The sequence below is a fragment of the Hyperoodon ampullatus genome (assembly GCF_949752795.1).
Source record: "Hyperoodon ampullatus genome assembly, chromosome: 1".
Taxonomy (NCBI): Eukaryota; Metazoa; Chordata; class Mammalia; order Artiodactyla; family Ziphiidae; genus Hyperoodon; species Hyperoodon ampullatus.
This window is the reverse complement of record NC_136914.1, coordinates 169836173-169859026: the sequence shown is the minus strand read 5'-3', so window position 1 is coordinate 169859026 and position 22854 is coordinate 169836173. Positions and strand designations below refer to the sequence as shown.

Here is a 22854-nt window from a genome sequence, read left to right as displayed (position 1 = left end):
TGCCTCCATGAGCTAAGAGTAAAGAAGATTAATCCTTTTCTCTTATTCTCATATCTATCAGGTCTGAGATCTTCCTTCAGTAACCCCATAACTTTATCTTCTTGGAGAATAATCTTCCTTTGTAATATAAGTGACAGTCCTGTGAGATGCTGTAAGGTGCATTTTGTTTGTTTGTTTGTTTTTACTGTGAGGGTCTTTAGTGAATAAGAACTCTCATTTCTTTGTTCAACAGTTTGTTCATCTTTATACACTTCCAGAGACAAACTGTTCTGAGTAGTTTCAAATAAACTTTTTTCTTTAAAGTGTCATAGATTTAAATGTATTATTAGAGTTGTCAACGTGTCAGCTGTATGCCTTTCACAATTGTTCTTATTGCAAAATGATTTTTTTGAAAAGTAGTTTAATTCCAATTTGGTTTCCACAAGTTGGGCTAATTAAATTTAAGTTCTTAACCATTCAGATGCTCTCTATTTTCCATGGCATCACCCACATGTGGACTCTAAAGTGTCAACTGGGGAACTCAGAACAAACATGCACACACACACACACACAGACACACACACACACTCAGGGATCCACTGTCCTATTCTTTTCCCTTTCCAACAATAAATTCTGATTTAGTTTTTAAAAGCTCACTAGGTAATTTTGACTATCAGCTAGCTTTGGAAACTATTGAGATGGTTTCTTGTGTATCTATCTCTCTATCTCTCTCTATCTATCCATCCAATATCCTCCTTTCCTTATTCTAAAAAAGATTTAAGGTACTGTCTTAATTAATATAGTCACATAGGAAAGTAACCATTTAAGAAAATAGATAAAAAGATCAATAATAGTTTAATCTTTATCTACTTTCTCATAGTTTTATGTTTTCCAAATTTTCTTGCCATGTATTATTATAGGGATAATAACTTTAAAAAAGACTGAATTTTTTATGGATTAAAAAATTGATCCAGTTACTTATCAGGGTTGCCCTGCTTGTGTACTATTTTATGCTTAGTGAGTTGTCAGTTAACCAAGTATTTTAATTTTTAGGACTGTCTGTTCCCCAAAGGACTAGAAAGGAAAACTTACAGATTCCTGGTAAGGTAGAAGACCTCTGAAGTTCTAACATTTTCTGTTCTTTAGGGTTGTGCAACACCCCTGGAGGAAGGATGCATATTATCCTCAGCCAGCAATGTTATATAAAACATTGGAATTTGAAATTGTAATCTAGCATATTAGAATCTGTGTTGGAAGAACCATTTAAGGCTCCCTGCCCAACCAGTAGTAACACCCCAAGGGCACAATTTACTTATTTCAGTGGATTGCTTCCCTCTAGTGGTGAAAGGTGTTCATACCACTTCAATTTTAGTGTTAAAGTTTTTAGTCTCACATAGTTTATAAATTATTTTACATCATGGATTTCTTTGATGACAATGATTGCAATCTATGCTTTAGTGATAATATCACATAATATCTATGCTAAAACCATTAGCTCATGATTTTAACAACCAAAGCAACAACATCTAAGAAGTCGTAGCCTGTTTGCTAATTTCTTTCTGACTCACTAATTGTTTCAAATGAAACAACTTATCTCTGATTTATAATACTCTTACTATTAAGAAATCTTACATAAATGCATGTAATTGCTCTAAGTCAGCCCTTATAACTAGACAGCATTATAAGTCAGTATGATTAAGTTTCTAGAAACACAAATTGCCATCATGTGGTTATAGCCTTTGGTGACAAACAGAACAAAACAAAAGAAGGATTGTGACAGTTTACTACCAGATCCAGGATTTGATAAACAATTCATGCCTAGAAAACACTTTGTCATTTTGAGACAAATTGCTCTTAAGAAACTCAATGAACTTAGTGAGGTTTCTAAATCATCCTTTGATGTCCTTTTCTTTTTTTTTTTTTTTTTTAACATCTTTATTGGAGTATAATTGCTTTACAGTAGTGTGTGTTAGTTTCTGCTTTATAACAAAGTGAATCAGTTATACATGTACATATGTTCCCATATCTCTTCCCTCTTGCGTCTCCCTCCCACCCTCCCTATCCCACCCCTCTAGGTGGTCACAAAGCACCGAGCTGATCTCCCTGTGCTATGTGGCTGATTCCCACTGGCTATCTATTTTACACTTGGTAGTGTATATATGTCCCTGCCACTCTCTCACTTTGTGCCAGCTTACCCTGCCCCCTCCCTGTGTCCTCAAGTCCATTCTCTACATCTGCGTCTTGATTCCTGTCTTGCCCCTAGGTTCTTCAGAACCTTTTTCTTTTTTTTTTAGATTCCATATATATGTGTTAGCATATGGTGATGTCTTTTTCATCTGAACTCTCAACAACTCTTCAACGTAGAAGGGAAGGTATTATTATCCTACCTTATTTTTTTTAATGGTTGAGGAAACTGAGGCTCAGAGAGCACACAACAAAACAGTCTCAGAAATGGGACAAGAATAAGAACCATGGTTGTCCCACTCTTTGTGAGATGCTTCAGACTCAGCATTCAGTGTTCAGCTGTGCATTTTTATTTGGACATGCTCTCAGATGTAACTCAGCCTGAGCAGCTCCTTCTCCAGGATCTCTGTCACACTGAGTGACCTTGCCTCCACTAATCTCATCAAACGAGAAGTCTGGCAGGCCTCCTGGCCTTCTTCCTCTTCCGTCCCCACTTGCGATCAACAAGTCTTGCTGAGTTTCGTGACCCTTGTCCACAACCTGTTTTACCTTCATGTTACTGTCCTAGAGCTGCCATAGTGAAGTTCCACAGACTGGGTGGCTTAGACACCAGAAATCTATTTCTTGCAGTTCTAGAGGCTGGAAGTCTGAGATTGAGGTGTCAGCAGGGTTGGTTTCTTCTCCTTGGCTTGTGGACGGCCATCTTCTCACTGTTTCTCCACGTGGTCTTCCCTCCATAGGTGTTTGCGTCCTAGTCTCCTCCTCTTTTTTCTTTTCTTTCTTTTTGTGGTACGCGGGCCTCTCACTGTTGTGGCCTCTCCCGTTGCGGAGCACAGGCTCCGGACGTGCAGGCTCAGCGGCCATGGCTCACGGGCCCAGCCACTCCGTGGCATGTGGGATCCTCCCGGACCGGGGCACGAACCCCTGTCCCCTGCATCAGCAGGTGGACTCTCAACCACTGAGCCACCAGGGAAGCCCTAATCTCCTCTTCTTAAAAGGACATCAGGCATATTGGATTAGGGACCACCCTAATGACCTCATTTTAACTTAATTACCTCCTTAAAGACCCATCTCCACGTATGGTCACATACTGAGGGTCAGGACTGCACCATAAGAAATTGGGGGAGGGGTGCAACTCAGCCCCTGACGACGCTGTTACAGCTCTGGACTGGCTGAGGGATGCCTCCCTTCATCCCTGCACTATGCAACATATTCCCACCTGGATCCTCTGCCCCAATTCACTGTCCACAGGGATCAATCCAATATACGGGTCTGATCGTGCAAGTTCCCCTGCTTCTAATCCGTCAACCGAGCCCCATTCTTTCACAGGACAAGAGAAGACCTCTTGGACCTGGCCCTGCCTTTCTCACCTGCCTCTTTTCTCTCCACACCTCTTGTCTCACACTCGACCTCCACTGATGCTAAAATGCTTCGTGACCAGGCCATGCTGCTTCATGCCTCAACGCCTTGGCTTATATTTATGCCCTCACCCTAAGACGTTTTTCTTCACCTGCCTGCCTCTTCCTCATTCTTCAAAATGGACAGAAAATGGGAGCCTCTTCTGGTTCCTTCAGGCCGATTAAAGCTCTGGCCCCCAGAGCAACCTGTGGGCGTGAGTGCACCTTGGTGCATTATGAGTGACTGAATAGGGGACGATCAATATCACTGATTGTTGGATCAGTTTGTTAAGGAAATGATGACCCAGGTCTGACACTGGGAACTCACTGCCCCAAAGAGCTGTCCCCCTCACTTCTGGAGGTGACAGCTGCTCTGGATCAGGTGGCTTGTATGAGTCCCTGGGCAAGTGAGGCTTCTTCATGGTTTCACCTAGATGCCTCCGTTTCTTCCCATTTATGGCTGGCTACATATGTATTTCTATTTTATATACATTTTAACTTAGACTCATACCTGTGAGGTTGGTACTCATTTGTGGCGATATTAATTTATATTTCCTTTTCCCCAACCCTTTCTCTTTGCCCTTTCGAGCCGATCGCGAGCCCCAGATCTCCTGGCTTCAGGGGAGGATCGTGACAACATGGAACACAGGAGGGTTATCAGGGTGAATTTCCAGTCCGGGGGTTTTCCAGGCTGTGAATCATGTCCAAGCATTCAGTCAGAGAAATGGCTCTGCCTTCACATTTTAACCAACTCCTACCTCATTGTAGTAGCTCCTTTAACCCCGTATAACCTTTAAAATAATATCATGTAAGCACTTCCATACCAGCAACTTTATCGGAAATGTTACCTCCTCTCCGGCATGTGATTACTATTAATGATTTTATTTACAAACCCCACTACCACCCGCGTGAAGCTGTGTCAGGAACCAACTTTGTCCATCCCCCAGCCTCGTGCTGTAATTAAATGGAATATTTGTGTTTCGTGTTCCTGGTGTGTAAACTGCCCAGACAATGTCCTATTCATCTTTGTGTCCTCAGGACCCAGCGCTGGACACAGAGTAATGTTCCCCAAATATCTACTGCAAATAAAGTTAACATAACCAGAACTATGGGAGAACAGGGGTGTCCAAGTAAATATTTCCAAGGAATTTTAGTGAGAAGCTTTTGGTAAAGGAGATGGGGAGTGGAGGTGAAGGTACAAATCGAACAAGGTTAGTTAGGAATTGATCATCATTGATGCTGGGTAATGGGACTGCATTATAGTAGTCTCTCTGCTTTTGAATATATTTGAAATTTTCCCTAAAAAAAAAAAAAACCAGAAAAAAAAAACCACCCAAGAAAGACTTGTTTGTTTATAAATAAGCATGAGAAAGAAAGCTGTGTTATAGACAGTGTTGGAAATTTGTCTAAAACAGGCACAGGGACCTCTCTGAGTGGCTGTGTCCCTCTCCAGCATTGTATCCTGAAATTGCTTTTCACTTTTGTGATTCTCTGTGTCTTGCCTAGCCTCCTTCTACCCACTTACGATCTCCAAATATATACCTGGCATAATATATAACTTTTGAAATTCAGGTAGGTGATATAGGTAAACACTCCACTCCCAGCAAGAATTTTCTACATTGTAGTGCCTATCTATTAGTAATGATTAATAATACAATATTTTGTTCTTTTATTTTATATTAAACATTATATTTTCAGGAATATTGTTAGAACAAGAAACACTGAATTTGAGAAACACTGCTGTGATAGGTGGAAAAATGCCCCCCAAAAGATGTCCTGGATTATCTGGGTGGGCCCAATGGAATCACAAAGATCCTTTTGAGAGGGAGACAGGAGGGTCGCAGTTATCAGAATCATCACCATATGACTGAAGCAGAGGGTGGAGAGATGAGATTGCTGGGAAAGGGCCAGGAGCCAAGGAATGCAGGCAGCCTCTAGAAGCTGGAAAAGCAAGGAAACAAATTCTCCCTTAGAGCCTCCAGAAGGAACAAAGACTTGCCCACAGATTTATTTACCCCAGTGGCACATTTTGGACTTCTGACCTCCAAAACTCTTAAGATAATAAATTCTTGTTGTTTTTAACTATCAAGTTTGTGTAATTTGCTACAGTCAGAAGAGGAAATGTATCCAATTGTCATTAGGATTATGTTGTAGACTTTTGTTAAAGCAACCATTAGCCCTGTTCATTTATCACCTACTGCAAAGTGACCTTATGATTTAGAAAATGAATTTTGTTTAGAATGGAAGACCTAGTATTTTTTATTACATGCTTTTGGAAGTACAAAAAATTGTTTAATTAAATTTTCATAGTGTTTCATATTTTTCTCAAAAGAGAAAGAAGCATATTGTAATATGTCTACTCTGATTCGATATGGAAGGGGTCTGATTTGATATGGAAGGGTTCTTGCTATCCCAAGAATTAATATCCCTATATTAATTGTATATTTTATTGGTATATTTTTATTAATGAAAATGTGATGTAAATTGGGAGATTGGGATTGACATATATGCACTAATATGTATAAAATAGATACCTAGTAAGAACCTGCTGTATAGCACAGGGAACTCCACTTCTCTGTACAGTAGAAACTAATACAACATTGTAAAACAACTATATCCCAATGTGATGTGGACTGTTTGTATCCCCCCAAAACTTAACCCCTAATGTGATGGTATTAAGGGGTGAGGCCTATAAGAGGCTAGGTCATGAGGGTGGCATCCTCATGAATGGGATTAGTGCCCTTAGAAAAGAGACATGAGAGCTTGCTCTAGCTCTCTGCTCTCTGCCTTGTGAGGATACCATGAGAAGGTGGCTGTCTACAAGCCAGGAAGAGGGTCTTCACCAGACATGGGATCTGCTGGCACATTGATTACAGATTTCTAATATCCAGAACTGTGAGAAATAAATTCCTGTTGTTTAAGCCACTCAGTCTATGGTGATTTGTTAGAGCTGCCTAAATGGGCTGAGACATCACATATTACTCAGATTTCACAGAGTGAACATAGAGTAGGACTTCATCTCATGGATAACTAATTACTTCTCTGAATTACAGTTTAAGTTTCCTTGGCTTTGGTCCCTACAGTTAGTGTTAGTAATAATCTGACAATGTATGCATATGATAGTTACCTTTAAGGGACATATGGAAATTAATCATCATTATCACAGGCTGATAAACAATGTCATAAAATAATATTATGATTAACAGTTTGATTTTACATGGACTGGGATGAGGCACGGTGAGCCCACCAGACACCTTGGTGAGCATGAGGAAAGGCACCCTCTCTGGGTGGAAGCACCTGGAGGGTTCAGGCCATGAGAAGCCAGGGGAGGATGAGCTAGATTTGAGTTGTTATCCATCCCTTGGGTGAGGTGCAACCTGCACAGCCATCTGCCAGAGCCCTGGGAAGGCGCCTTAGAAGTCCTGCAAGAAGCACAATCCTGTAGTGGGAAAATGGTGACCTTGACATTACATAGATGGGAGCTGACTCCTTTCTCCATTGCTTATTAGTAATGTGGCCTGAGCAAGTTACTTATGTTCTCTGAACCTAAAACAGCCCATCTGTAAGATACAGACAGTAATATGTATCTTGAATAATTGTGTTCAAAATTAGGGACAAGGTATGTCAAATGCCTGACTCACACTAGATGGTGGTCATTATCATGCAGTATAAGTTTCTCATTTAAAAAATGAGGAAATAGAAACCTCGAAAGGGCCAGGCTCACCTAAGGCATATTAAGAGGTTTTCCGTGTTTGACCTGCAGCCATTGTTGAGACTCCGTGAAGCATTAAGTGAGTTTGGTGAATTTTTTTTCTAAGTGTGGGAAAAATATAACCATCTCAATGGGCTCTGAGTCTGAGTTTTTACTTTATACCAATTATATACTTACAGCTCTTTCTGGTGATTTTAAAAAACAAAGACTTAATTTTTGTGTGTGTGTTTATTCTTTTTTATTTCTTTATTTTACTTCTTATTTATTAAAATGTTCAAACATGAAGAAAAATAGAATAATATAATGAACATCCATCATCTGAGTTTAACAATTGTTAAGATTTTGCAGAGACTTAATTTTTTGAATAAAATTTATTTCATATTTAGACTAAGCCACATTAGCAGCAATGAACCTCTCAAGTCTGCAATTTTGGGGGAAATAAGAGCCTATAAATCACATTAGTTACTTTGTGGGAGTGAATGGAGAGGTGTCTCCAGGACCCCCGGGGCAGGATGCTATGTTGACACCAGGTGAGGCTCCTAGGCTGCCAAAGCAGGTGGGCAGCTCTGCAGTGAAGCCTGGGTGTGGATCAGAGGACAGGTGAGCTGGAGGGAGGACTTCGTGGTCACTCGGGGGTCTGCAGCTGGTAGGATCCAAGATGAGGACAAGTCTTCCAGGCAGTGATCGGGCTCTGACCAGTTGAAAGAACATTTCATAAATTATTCCACCCTCAGGCTGCCCTGGGAAGGCTGGCAGGGCAAGCAGCAGCCAGGGGGACAGAAGCCTAATGAGCCCAGCCAGTGCACCCTCCCCCCAAGAACCATCAGGATACCAGGGGATGCTTCCCAGAGATCGGGAGTATATGTGTGCCTACCTTCCTCTCCCATAACCCCAGGACCTTCAGGAGAGAGGCAGGGGCAGAGAGCTTATCTGAGGAGCCAGCCATTTTATCCCAGAGAAGGTCAGCATTATCCCTAAGTATAAACAATCAGATCGGGTTAAATTTAAACTGAATCAGGCATTTATTATTAGTTTTTCTTTATTCATAAAATGACCAGATTAACTATAGTCAAAATAAATGAGCTACAATTTCTCCATATCTTTGAGTATCATGCGAGTGCATTGTGACCCAGATATGTATTCTCCCTCCTTCCTTCATCCGTTCACGCCTAAGAAAACTCACGAAATTCCATATAGGAATCTCTTCTACAGTATCCCTGAGAGATGACTTTCAGACGGAACCTGATTATCTCCAGCAAGGTGAAGGTTGCTACCTGATGGATCAGGATTTGAAATTTTTAAGGTGTTACAGACGCTTCTGAAACATTTTGTAAAGCTATAGACTCTGTCACTGGAAAAATACACACTCATACAAAAGCTTGCACTTTGACACCATGGAACATATGCAGTTTGATCAAGGTTACCACCTTGATAAGGTAATTCCATTATTAGAAGCAAAACCAGTTCACTCTGCCGCCACACCACCTGATGGCCTGCACAGATCTGAGGCAGTGATCAGGATGAGGGCTACGGCTGGGCTGCGATAACATTTTTAGTAGCTCACATGCTGTCTCAGTATGAATCCCCTCTTCCCCCCCAGCTGCTCGGAGAATGAAATCTCTGCAGAGCAGGAATTTTTGTCTGTTCATTCACTGCTCGACTTCCAGAAGTTTCAATACTTGTTGAATGAATGAATAAATGTACTAAGACCCTCAGATGTTTATCATATAAACTGTTGCCAGAGTCTTGTGTTTATATTATTGATTTTAAAGAAAAACTGTCAGCAGGACTTTATCTTAAACTTGATAGAACGTTGACCTTTCCACTTGTTTTCAAGACAGCACTGCACTGTGTCGTTACCTTTTGGACCCATCTCCTATCATGTTAACTCTCCCTTTCAGCCATGTGCCATCTGCATATTTGATGAGTGACATCAGTCTGCTAAGTAAGACTGCAGCTGTGTCTGGGGTGGGGATAGAGGGCTGCAAGGGGCAGAAGAACACAGCAGGGAAGCAGAAGCAGTTAGAACAGAAGAGATTCCATGGAAACTTTCTGAAACTCAGTGTTAAGCAAAGTAGAGTGAGTCCGAATCAAGTGTCATTTTAGATGAAGCTAATCTGGGGGGATTAGATAACTTTTACTTGGCATGAAGACAGGAGAGCTGGGAAAGGATTCACCCCAGCTGACATGGTGGGAAAATGAATTAAGAGAGTTGTGGACTTGCATGAGTGAGGGTTCTCCAAAGAAATAGAACAAATAGGAATGTGTGTGTGTCTCTGTGTGTGTGTTTGTGTGTGTGTCTGTGTGTATGAGAGAGAGAGAGAGAGATTTATTATAAGGAACTGGCTCACTTGATTGTGGAGACTGGCAAATCCAAAATCTGCAGGGTAGGTGGGCAGTCTGGAGATCCAGGGAAGAGTTGCAGTTTGAGTCCAGTGGAAGTTTGCTGGCAGAATTCCCTCTCCCTTGGGGGAGGTCAGTCTTTTTCTTAAGGCCTTCAACTGATTGGATGAGACCCTCCCATACTATGGACGGCAATCTGCTTTACTGAAAATCTACTGATAAACCCCGTCCAAAAAAATACCTTCACAAAAACATCTAGTATATTGTTTGACCAATATCTGGGTACCATGGCCTAACCAAGTTGACACATAAAATTAACTGTCACAGTACCACTCAGGAAAACCTAACACAAAACATCTGGGTTTATCCAACAGCTGCATTAGAGCAATATTCTAACCCCACTGGGTATTCACATACTTCCATGCCCCCTTTGTAAATTCATACCTTGTGCTTCCTCCTCATTACTGACTTATCCTGGAATGCCCTTCTCCAGCCTTGCTTCCTTTACCACTGGAAAAACTCTCCTCATCTTTCAAAGTTCAGATCAACTGTCAACTCTGAGATACTTTCTTTAATACCGCATCCCATCCTGAAGCATTAATTCCTTCTCAGGTCCTTTCTCCATGTGCTGTTATAACACTGATCACATTGCCTTGCAGTTGCTCGTACACCAAACATCAGGTCAGCAAAGGGGTTAAAAATGTAAACTCTGGCTCCAGACTTCCCTCCATTTAATTCCTGACCTCAGCAAGTTATCCAACTGCTTTATGCCTTAGTTTCTTCATCTATGAAATGGGACTAAAGTAGTACTATGCCAACAAAGTTGTAGTGAGGACCTAATGACTTACTATATGTAAAACTTTTAGAACTGCATGTAGTAACCACTCCAAAGAATGGCAGTTATTTTCATTCTTACTGTTATTGTTGCTCTCTGATTCCTGTGTCGTGTGGAAAGACTAGGTGTTTCTGGAGGCCAGGGACATTATCATATTCCTCTTTGCATTCCTCCTAATATTGTGCGGGGTATACCAAGGGTCTATAGACATTTCTTGGAGTGTACAGTACCTTATACGTGTAGGGTGCTCCACAATATACAAAGGCTGGCAAAGTTACTGCCCATTTAAACCTCATTACAACCTTGCGAGGTCATTAATATCCCCATTTTACAGATGAAGAAACTGAGAAGTAGATAGTAAATGAATTGTCCAGTGTCACACAGGGCTGGCAAGTGGCAGAGTCTCTAACTCCAAGGTCAGTGAGAAAAAAGTTCAGGGATGCCAGAAATTTGGAAAGTTTTCTTTTCTGGCCCAGGTAACTACCCTTCCCCCTTCCACTTCCTTCTTCTTACTGAGAAAACATAGACATTCAGGACTGTGCAAGCTGGAAAAAAGAAAAAGGAGGTTTCCATTCTCCGAAGAACTGATTTCAGGAGAAGGTTATTAATACAAGATATCCTCGGCCGTGACCGTGACCTCTTCTATCTTGGTCTTAATCTCCGGGAGGGGAATCTGACTGATGGCCACCACAACCAGGTTAGTGGCGTGGGCTGAGGCGCTGGCCACGCAGATCCAGAACGACTCTTCATACTCTTCCTCCACCACCACAAAGCGGAAGAGTTTCTCCTGGAAGTTGGCGATACGTTCTGTCAGGTCGTGAAATTTTACCGCGGCCATGAAGCTGGCGATGGCCAAGACCACGACTCCGCCTGAAACCCAGAAAGGACACCCTCATGCACAGCTCTTTTCCTTGAAATTCAACCACTAGATGTGAGGTGGCTTTTCTGTGGCACAGGCAACAAGCTTGTGGTGTAAAACACGCTTAGGGCAACACAAATTTTAAAATGCTTTTAAAAGCAGCAGATAATCCACTGTGTGAGGGGCGAGAGGTGTGGGAATAAGCTTCCTATCAGATCTACTTTGAGTCTCGACCCTGCTACTTTTTCCCTTACCCAGGGCGGGGCAGGGGTGTGTGTGCACATTTGGATAAGCTCAGTCTCTAAGTATTTCAGCCTGTGTATGTAGACCTTGAGGCTTCTGAGGGAAGACACAAGAGCATCTTACTGGGCAGATTGGGGGATCAGAACGGAGGGCTAGACTGTTCTCTCCTCCTCAGTTATCCTGTTTCCAAGCTTAATGATAAGAGGAGATAAGAGAAGGAGGAAAGGAAAGGAGAGAGGAGAAAACTGGAAGGATTCCAAACTTCACGTCCTTCCCTACCTATTGCTTCAGACTTTGACCTTCTGGGTTCCCTCTGTTTCTCTTTCTCTCTCCATTTTCCTCTCTCTCTTTCTCTCTACTTTTCTCTTGCCCTGATTTTAATTAATATTTAAAAAACACATTTATTATGCCCTTTGTTTAGATTATTACTTCTTATTGAAGAAAATTTGGACGCCAGAGAAAATCACAAAGATGAAAAGACAAATTTGCTTTTTTCCTAAAAGGCAAATATAAACACTTTGAACATTTTAGTATATTTCTTTACATTTCCATCTCTTTAACAAAATTAGTATTATGGTACTCTTACTGCTTTACACTTGATTTTCTTCCCTTACTTGAATATTTTTCCATGTTGTTAAATATTCTGTTAAAGCACCACTTTAAACTGTGTATGATGTTTTATACTAGTGACACACCTAATTATTTTAAGTTTAATTAAGTGTGACCTAATTTCTGGATATCTAGGTTGCTTCTAATTTTTTGATATTATAAAGTGCTGAAGGAAACTCCTTTTAATGTACATTTTTTGTGCTCTTTTCCTGTTATTTCCTTAGCATAAATTAATGTCTGGAATTGTTTAATCAAAGGATACTCATATTTTTATGCCTTTTGAGAGTAAAGTTTTGTCAAATTGCATTTTTAAAATACTCTTGTCAATAGAGCTTGAGAGTACTGTCTCTCTGAGGAAGGGAATTGACAGAGATAAGCATTTATTTCAAAAGCAGGATTGAGCACTTTCTACATGCCAACCACTGTGAGCATTCAGGCAGAGATAAACAAGTCTACATGGGAGTGAGCCACATTTATAAGAAATTCTACAGGATGGCCACAGTCTGCAAACATAGGCAAATACATAATAAGTGATTTACTGACATTACATTCTAATGCATGATAAAACAACATTACTTGTTTCTATACTTTATGGTCATCCTGTATAAAGTAAAATGTAGTGAGGGGTTATTGCCATCAGGATACCTTGACCATTTGACCTGGGTTTTCTGAAATCAATTCTTGGGATTTTGTTACTTTCATTACAGGTGATTTTTTCAGTGCCAAACTAAATGTGAATTAATTTCTGTATATCAGATACTCTCCCAAATCAACACACACACACACACACACACACACTCACACACATCTTTTGTCTTGGTTTTTGTCTTGGAAAATAGGTCATGGTGGTCATAGATGATTAAAGAAAGGACAAAAGGCTTAGACTCAGTTATACCTGGGTTGGAATCCTGCCTCTGTTACTCATCATTGTGTGACTTTGGGTGCATCTTTTAATTTCTCTGAGCTTCAGGTTCTTCACCTGTAAATATGGGTCTAATAATACCGCCTCATAGAGAGGTTGTGAGGTTTACACGAAATAAGGCACGTAAGCCCCCCAGGTCCCTTCTCTTCTGTCCTTTGTGACGTTCCTTCAGAATCACAGCAGCAGTCCCACATCCTCACTCATCCCACGGTCCCCTCTTCTTCACCCACAGCTCTCTGTCTTCTCTCTTCTCTCATCCCAACCTCTCTTCGCTGCTCTAAGTCCTCAGCCACTCATGCACGCTAATACTTCAGTTCTTTATGATGACAGAGATTCTTCAACTTTTAGTAAAAAGGATATTCATGCCTATCAAGGAAGTAACAGACCCAGGGAAGTAAAGGCTGAGGTGGGGCATTTTAATTCCTTCATGCCTTCTGCCCATCTACTTGGAACTCAGCCTCCTGATGGCATGGACAGGAATCTCTCTCCCCAGGGGCCTTCCTTACCTGCGAGAACGTTCCATAGACAGATGCCCCCAGGGCCGTTGACTGCCCGGTACGGAACCTGGATCATGTTGAGAATGGCAAAGCCCATGCTGACCAGAGCCAGCGCCAAGGCCAGGAAGAGGAGCAACAGAATTGTCACGTGGAGGCCTGCATTGAGCTCCTTCACCAGGTGTGGGAAAACTGGGGAGAGAAGACACAGCCAAGATGTCAGCCTCAGAGCTTGGCTCAAGTTCGTACGTCCCAGGCTTGCTTACCATGAAGGCTTTAGCAAAGGGGAGTGAGGGCAAGGCAGCAAGTGCTGGGTTATCAAAAAGCAGGAGACTTCCTGAGATGAATTCATGGCCCCCAGATTTACCACTTATCAGTTGGCCAACAATCTTCTCTTCCTTGGGGTGGATGCAAAATCAGAATGTGCCCCAGCTGGGCATTTAAGTTGCATCGGCCTCGCAGCTCTGGGATCTGGTGTGAGTTAATCCGTACAAGCTCCAGATGGTGTTGCTTTAGCAAAGGAGGCTGGCAAGAGAATCAGTCAAAGAAGCCTGATCGATCACAAAGCTTTCATCTGGGTCAGAGAGTAGCCTTCATTAAATCAGAAAGGTAGAAGTGGTCTCACGTATATCATGAAGAGTATAGAAGGGTGCAGCAAAGTGAAGCCTAGATCTGGCATCCAAAGTTCCAGGTTCAAATCCCAGATTTGCTGATTTGCCACAATTATAAAATATTTAGGATCATCTAAACCCTATTTCTCCTACCCATCTTACAATATTGAGGGGGTCAAGTGAAGGGCATAGGAATAATCATAGTGCCCACTTTGTGGGCACCAAAGCAAAGCTAGGAGCATCATTTTGGATTCCCCATAATGATTCAGTAAGATAGACATTAATTCCCTGTGTATGATGGGCATGTAATTCTCATGTTGTACTTTATTAGAATATTAATTTGCCATATTAATGTGGCAGGATAATTTAGTGAAATATTAATTTGGATTTGTTTTCTCTATATTTCTCTCTATGTGAAGATTAAATGATATATCATAATAGAGTGTCTAAATATTGTCTAGGAAAGAGTCCGTTCTCAAAAATGGCAACTGTGGTTGTTGTTGTTATTTTACCCTCTGACTTGGGAAGAGTCATGTGACTTCTCAAGCCTCAGTTTCCTCATCAGTATAATGGGGATAGTAATAGTTGCATAGGAGTTGAGTGTAATCAACATTTACTGAGCACAGTCAGGGGCCAAGCCCTTTACGTCTGTTATCTCATCCAATCCTTGTGACAAGGATATGAAGATTGTATTAAATGCCCTTACCCAAAGGCTTGGAGACACTATGTTCCTTGTCTTTGGGCAAGGTGATCCTGAACTCTATCTAGGACCAAAGTCCTATATATCACATGGTATATAGAGTTTAGAGTCACTGATTTCAGTTACTGTAAATGAATGGTTTAAAATGATGAAAGCTAAAAAACTCCTGGGCAAACCCCTTCCTCTGCAACTACTCCAAAGTTTCTACTGAATACCTCCTCATCAAATCTGGGTCCATCTTGTGAATTCCAACCTCCCTGCTTAATTACTTGATACAACTGACCAACCCGTCTTTGGCCCCAGTTGGGAGCCGGGACTCAAAGCTTTCCAGGTTCCATTCACTCCTTGACCCCGTCCCGCTCTGGCTCCTTTGCTGGCTCACCTGCCCATTTTTATTCATAGAAGGCTGGTGTCTTCCAAGCCTGAGAACAAGAATTTTTGTCCTTCTTCCTTTGAAGTGTCCTTTCCACTCAGAAGTGTCCAGACACTCCACAGTTATGTCTTCAGTTCTGATCTAGCTTTCTTTCCAGTTCTGTATTTCCATGTATATTTATCTCCATGTGGTTATCTCATCAGCATCAGAAATTTTACCCCAGAAAATAAACTCCTTCTTGCGGGATTTTTTTCTGTAGGACTTCTCTCTTCCATTTCCTTTCCTTACATTGAAGTGTCCTTTAGATTTTTTTTTTTTTTTTTTTTTTTTTTTTTTTTTTTTTGTGGTACACGGGCCTCTCACTGTTGTGGCCTCTCCCGTTGTGGAGCACGGGCTCCGGACGCACAGGCTCAGCAGCCATGGCTCACAGGCCCAGCCGCTCCGCAGCATGTGGGATCTTCCCAGACCGGGGCACGAACCCGTGTACCCTGCATCGGCAGGCAGACTCTCAACCACTGCGCCACCAGGGAAGCCCCTTTAGATATTTTTTTTCATTGCAAACTCGCAGCACTTTTTCATTCCAAACATGGTAGCTTATGCCTGATTACCTAATTGTTTCATAATCCTCTTTCTTGCCATGCAACCCTTAGGACACATGACCAGCATAATAATCCTCACCAAACACTTAAAATAGAAACTCATCACCTGTGTGATTGGCAAAGATCAAAAGGGTTGCTAATACACCATGTTAGTGAAGTTGTAGGGAAGGAGGCAGTTGTCAAAACTTGTAGGGATATTTATTCATACAATGTCCTTAGAGAGCAATTTGGCAACATCTATCACAGCAATTTCATTTCTAGGAAAAGCACTCCCACGTGTGCTCAAAGCTGTATATATCAGATATTCATTACAGTAGCAAAAGATTGGAGAAAAAACGAAAACATGAGTCAATAGGAGATTGATTTAATAAATTAAAGCACGATCACACAGAGCAACTTATAAAAAGAATTAATCATATCCACATAATGATATGAACCCATCTCCAGGTGTGATTTAATTAAAAAAATTGAGAAATAACCATATTATGATGATGGGGCGAGGGGATTGGGGGCATATGGAGTGATAGGGAGAGGAATGGTGAAGGAATACCCAACCCTTAGCTTCCGCAGTGGGAAATGTATTGACTATATTAAAAAAACAAATCTTTACTGGCAAAGGGCTGAATCTCATTCAGCCTCCACAATCATGGGCCACACTCCAAGGCTCTAGATCTCCCAGTTAATTGAGATCTTATTATTTTTTATATATGTCATTATTTAGAAATTAAAATCTTTCCTCATGAGTTTTCATGCATCAGTTCCTTCTATTAATAATTTCTTTAAGGGGTGACTCTACTTTTGCTCTTGTCACACAAGTGCCATCCCAGGAGACCTGTTGCCTGCTTGCCTTTCATATTTGTACCCAGTTTCCAAAAGTTTGAGACACGTCTGACTTAAGGATTACATTTAAATTTCCAGCTTGAAATCCATGACCATAAATGCATATGATCCATGGTGACAAGTGACAATAGCTACACATATTGACCACAGACTGTGTGCCAGCACATATACACTTTCTCTCTTTCACTGCTCACGGCAACCTCCTCTCAATCCTACAGATGCATAAGTTAGAGTCCTAGAAATGAGAAGTTAAATAGCTTAGTCAGGTCACCCAGCCAACAAGTGCTGGCTTCAGGATTTTGCCACAGGACCTATTGCCAGAAAATCAGATAACTTGGATAAGCAAAGATTTAAAAGTTTAATCCTAGTACAGCTGGAGGTCTAGAGGTCTTTTTTTGAATTTGAATAAATATTCTTATGGTGTACATATTAAAGCTAACTCACGTGAATCCCAGAAGTGATTAATCATCCTGCCAGCAACTCAAATTAGATTAACTATCTAATTATTAAGTAATTTGTTTGCTCTCTACTCCAGAGAAGTCCAGCAGTCCCTTTTGCCCCAGCAAGGCAAAAATTAATTTTAAAAAAGAAATAATTGATAAATTGGATTTCACTAAAATGCAAAAATTCTGCCCTGCAAAAGACAATGTCAAAAAAATAACAACACAGCCACTGCAATGGGAGAAAAGAGTTGCAAAAGACACATCTGAGAAAGGACTGTTATCTAAAATGGACAATGGTAAGAAAAGCCTGAGATTTGAAGTCAGATCCAAGTCTGGCTGTTGATGGAATGTTTGGGCGTGGGAGATGAGGGGGGAACCAGTGAATTAAAAATGATCAAGCACATACTATGTATCAAGCACCAGGTGCTTTTACAGAAATTCTTTCATTTATTGATTTCTCTGATCCCCAATTTCCTCATCAGTAAAATGGGCATAAATAAAATCTCTCCTCTAGTGCAGAGTGGGTTGAAGGAAATGAACAAAGAGGTGACAGCTTGAGACATTAATGTGTCACTGCCCAGTGCTCATTTACTGCCTTTCTCTTTCCCAGGTGCAAAGCTTCTGGAGGGCAGACACTCCTCTGTTTAGTTTATCCCTGTTTTCCTAAAAGTGCCAGGCCCATAAATACAGTATAGCTGAATATGTGAACACTGCTAAATTAGCGTTTGTCCCTTTCTTTCCCCAGCCGCTCAAACTGCTAGATTGATTTGTTTTTATTTCAGAAAGTCTGGGTATAAAAATGGATCTTAATTATGATTATGCTGTATAGTTCTCTGCTTTTCTCCATGATTGGTTTGGAAATTGACTCTCTTGGGTGATTCTAGGGGAGACCCCTATGAAGGTGCGAATTGAGGCTGTTTGTCCACGAGACCCAATCAAACTTTCCTACTCCAGTTTACAAAGCACTTTCACACCCCCCTTCTCCGCTGATCTGCACATGGGCCCTGGGAGCAGGGTTTTTTTTTTTTTTCCTTCGGAACAGCAGTGACAGTAGCAGGAAAATCCTGATTCCAACTTGGGGTTTGGGGGCTCTGATACACCCCATAGCTGCCTCACACAAGTAGGTGGTACTGGCTCTAGGAGCTGTACATGTAAAGGTAGAGAGACTCGCCTCTGAGGCTAGAGAATGTGGTAACAGACGCGGTGTCCCTGGGTGGCATTGGTCTAAAACCAGCCAAAGCCAGGGGGAACCTGGCCTCAGCTCCCGGTGCAAGTTTTCAAAAAGAATCACATCATGGTTATACACCCTCCTCTGGGACACCACCCAGGGCAGCCAGAAATAAAACTTTCCTGAGTATTATCCTGCTCAGAACTAATATTAAAAAGTCCTTTCTGATTCTTACACAGTTCTGATGTTTCAGAGAGCAGACCACGTTAGATGAACCCAGGGGGCTTTTTCCCATAGTCACCCCTCTGAGAAGGAAGAGGGAGGAGGGAAAGGAACATGTACTGACTGCCTCCAGTGGGCAAACAGGAAGTGCTCATTTGCTTAGCTTATGGCTTCCAGGGCTAGAGGTAGTTTGCATTTCTGTGAGCTGGGATGGCAGGGGTTTAATTAGCATCACAGTGGAAGGGCCCAGTCTTGTCTCGCCCTCCTTTGGCCTCCTCCTTCTGCAAAGCCTGTCTCTGCTTCAGCTGCTTCTCCAGAAACAGTGCTTGTGCTTGGTGACCTCCTTAATTATCCTAGGCCCACCACCTGCCACTCCACACCCTCTGTTATGGGTTGCATTCTGTACCCAGCCTCAAAAAATGTGTTGAAGTCCTAACCGCCATCATCTCAGGATACGACTTTATTGGGAAATAGGGTCTTTACAGAAGTAATCAAGTGGAAATGAGGTCATTAGGGTGAGCCCTATTCCAGTAAGACTAGTGTCCTTATAAAAGAGGGGAAATTTGGACACAGAGACAGTCATGCACAGAGGGAAGACCATGTGAAGAGACTTAGGGAGAATGCCATGTGTAGAGTGGAGTAATGTTGCCACAAGCCAAGGAATGTCTGGGGCTACCAGAAACTGGAAGAGGCAAGGAAAACTCCTTCTCCTAGAGGTTTCAGAGGGAGAACGGCCCTGTCAACAACCTGATTTTGGATTTCTAACCTCTAGAACTGTGAGAGAATAAATTTTTGTTATTTAAGCCACCCCGTTTGTGGTACTTTGTTATGGCAGCCCTAGGGAACTAACACACCCTCCCAAATGACCCCTCAGTCATTTCTGACAGGAGCCATCCACCTGCATCCTCCCATCCTGGAGAATTCACATCCATCGACCACCTCCCCAACATCCAGAATTTGCTGAATTCCAGGAGAACAGTAAAGACTACTAGGGTAACACGCCGCCTTGGCAAAGTTGCCAGTCACAGATTCCCGAGGGAACAACACACAGTGGAGGGTGGGAACTTTAGGGTAAGGCCGACCAGGGTTGGGGCCTGGCTCTGGCACTCATGGCTCTGTGACCTTGATCAAGTTGCTTAACCTCTCTGAGCCTTATTCTTCTATGTGGCAGGTTTGTGGAAGATTAGTATAGCATAGGTCACATGTCTGGCATCTTGTACGTGAACATTCAGTACAAATGAGTTTAAAAGTACTTTATTGATATTCATTCAACCAATGTTTTTGAATGTGTGCCAGGCACTGTTCTAGGGGCTTGGGATCATCAACGGACAAGATCCTTGCCCTAATGGCGCTATATACCAAAGGGGTGGAGACATAATAAATAATAAACATAACAGATAAATAAATGATCTAGTGCGTAAGAAGGTGGTTATGATGGTAACGTGGTATATCATGCTATATAATTACATAATTATATGGGCTATTTTTATTATGTTCCCTGAGCACTGGCTTGCTTATTAAAGTCTCTGGAGTATTGTTGCTATTGAATCTATTGCTCCCTTGTTCAAGCTTTGGAACTTCCTTCGTGAGGTTTGTTAATTTCAATTCCCTACAACTTACACACTACTATATATAAAGTAATCAACAAGGACCTACTGTACAGCACAGGGAACTTTACTCAATATTCTGTAATAACCTATATGGGAAAAGAATCTGAAAAAGAATGGATATTTGTATATGTATAACTGAATCACTTTGCTGTATACCTGAAACTAACACAACATTGGAAATGAACTATACTCCAATATAAAATAAAAATTTAAAAAACCCCTATTATCTACAATTATTTAAAAAATTGTGCCATTTCCCCCTTTTTGTGTGTGTATTTGTGGTTTTCAAACAACCTCAAACTTCAGAAAAATTGCAAGAATGGTACAAAGAAATTTTTTTTTTCCTTCTGAACCATTTGAGGGTAAATTGCTCCTCCAACCCTGAGCACTTCAGGGTCAATTTCCTCAAAAAGGACGTTGTCTTTCACAACCACGATACAACTATCAAAATCAGTAGGTTGGGCTTCCCTGGTGGCGCAGTGGTTGAGAGTCCTCCTGCCAATGAAGGGGACGCAGGTTCGTGCCCCGGTCCGGGAAGATCCTACATGCTGCGGAGCGGCTGGGACCGTGAGCCATGGCCACTGAGCCTGCGCGTCCGGAGCCTGTGCTCCGCAGCGGGAGAGGCCACAACAGTGAGAGGCCTGCGTACCGCAAAAAAAAAAAAATCAGTAGGTTAACACTGGCATATGACTGCTGTTTAATCCTGACACCCCATTCAAGTTCCACCAATTGTCCCAGTGACATCCTTTATAGTAAACTGACCCAGCTCAGAACCAAGTACTGCATACAGCTGTCATCATCCCTTTTTAGCATGTCCTATTTCTTTGTTTTATTTTTTTGTTTATTTCTTTATGTTAAGTGTGTTTTCAGCTTTTTATGTTATGTTTTTAACAGAGCTTTTCAGTATCCCTGGTCCAGTTTAATTTCTGGGTAAATATAAATATTCCCAGCGATATTTTTTCTTGCTATACATAACAAATATATATATCCTTCATGTATATAAATGATGCCAATTTGTATCGTTATATTTGTCAATGGTTCCAGCTTTCTGTCTTTATACGTTTAATAAGATACCCTGGCCAGGATTCTAAAAACTACAGTTATGAAACATAGAAATCATTTAATGAATAAATCCCTTATCCCATTGCATTTGCATTATGTTGATTAATTATGATTTTGTAGGATATTGTTCTCACCAGCAATCTAATTGTATGAATCTAAAGATGTGCAGAATATTGCCTTTTTTGTTTTGGTTTTTCCTTCCCAGAAGATCCTTCATAAGCTGGTCTTGGATTCCTGCTCTATCTGCCTGCTGAGCAGCTCTGCTGTGACACTGGATGGCCGCCCGCCTACGTCAGTACCTGCTCACGTTCATGGACAGCAGCCTTGCCCGAGGTCTCCTTGCCAGGAAACATCCGGGTTGGGCTTTGAACCCAGATAGTCTGATTCCAGAGCCCAGACGCACAGCCCTTTTGCTTTTTCACAGACTCTGAAGCTTTTATATAAATACAAGTGAAAGGTTCATTTCAGCAGGTCGTCTACACCCACAGGCCACACTGGCTGAGCATACCCAAGTCGCGTGACCTGGGTCTAAAGTTTTCCGCTGGGTGACCTCAGGCAAGTTTTGTAACCTCTCCAAGCCTCAGTGTAGTCCTCTGCAAAATGGGAATGTTAATAATTCCTTCTTTATAAATTTGTTATAAGGCTTAAAAGAGACAAACCATGTAAAGCACTTAGTAGAATGTCTGACACACGTAAGCACTCAATATTTTTAGTGATTATTCATAGAGGTAAACTACAAAGATATACAAATCCCTATTTCTAATGTTTCTATAAGCCGCCACAGGAAAAAAAGGTCTCTTCTGGGTGCTGAACAAGAGTAAGTCCTTGGCTTACTGTGGATTAAGTCATTATGCCTTAGACTGTAGTGGCACTTGAATTTCGCATTTAGACACAAGCACCCTTACGAATATTTAAATATAAATGTTCTAAAGCAGGTTTCGTGCCCCCCAGTATACTCACTCGTGAATTGGGACTGGCGGCCCCCGAGCCCACATTGCCGCACCTTACAACCGCGGAAGAGTCCGTAGTAAATGTCCCCAATGAACTGGACCAGCTCTGGATCTGTGGCATTGACAAGATCAACTCCAGTCTGACAAAGGATTTTCCCACTCAGCCAGTGGGGCACCGCCAGGGCAACAATGATCAGGATGAAGGAGGAGAAGCTGAGTAAAGATGCCAGCCCATACCATGTCTTTTTGAACCATCCAGGCATCCTGGTGGGTGCAGGTCATGCCCCAGGTGTCTGAGCAACAGCAGGGGTCCTTGACATCTTCCAGACACTCGGCAATCCCCTGCTCTAGGGTCAGCTCTCCCAAACACACTGTTTCAAGATTTCAGGTCCATTTCCTAGTGGTCCTCCCTCAGCGCCTGCCTCCGCAGCCCATGTTTACTACAACTGCATTGGAAGTCTCTACAGAGACGTCTTCACCTGACTGGAATGTAGAGGAGTGTGTTACCGAAGGAAGTAACCCTATATCCCCCACTAGACTAAGGTTTCAGCAGAGGGCTTAATTGTTCCTCGTTTCAAGTTTTTGAATAACCCTGGTGTGGACCTCTTAATGACAAGGAAGTTATTAGCAGGCATAACCAGGTAGATCTGACTATAAAGAGATGCTAACCAGTCTCAAAAAATGCATACGGTAGAAGGA

The 22854-nt window shown here is 41.9% G+C and overlaps 1 protein-coding gene across 1 annotated transcript; it reads right to left on the bottom strand.

Moving 5' to 3' along the window:
- Positions 1 to 11054: 11054 nt before the first annotated feature.
- Positions 11055 to 22418, bottom strand: CLRN2 (clarin 2; the record flags this gene model as incomplete). The annotated part of the gene is made up of 3 exons (XM_079708340.1): positions 11055 to 11320; positions 13590 to 13769; positions 22166 to 22418. The coding sequence occupies 3 exons, from the start codon at positions 22416 to 22418 to the stop codon at positions 11055 to 11057; spliced, it is 699 nt and encodes a 232-aa protein (XP_079564466.1).
- Positions 22419 to 22854: the final 436 nt, after the last annotated feature.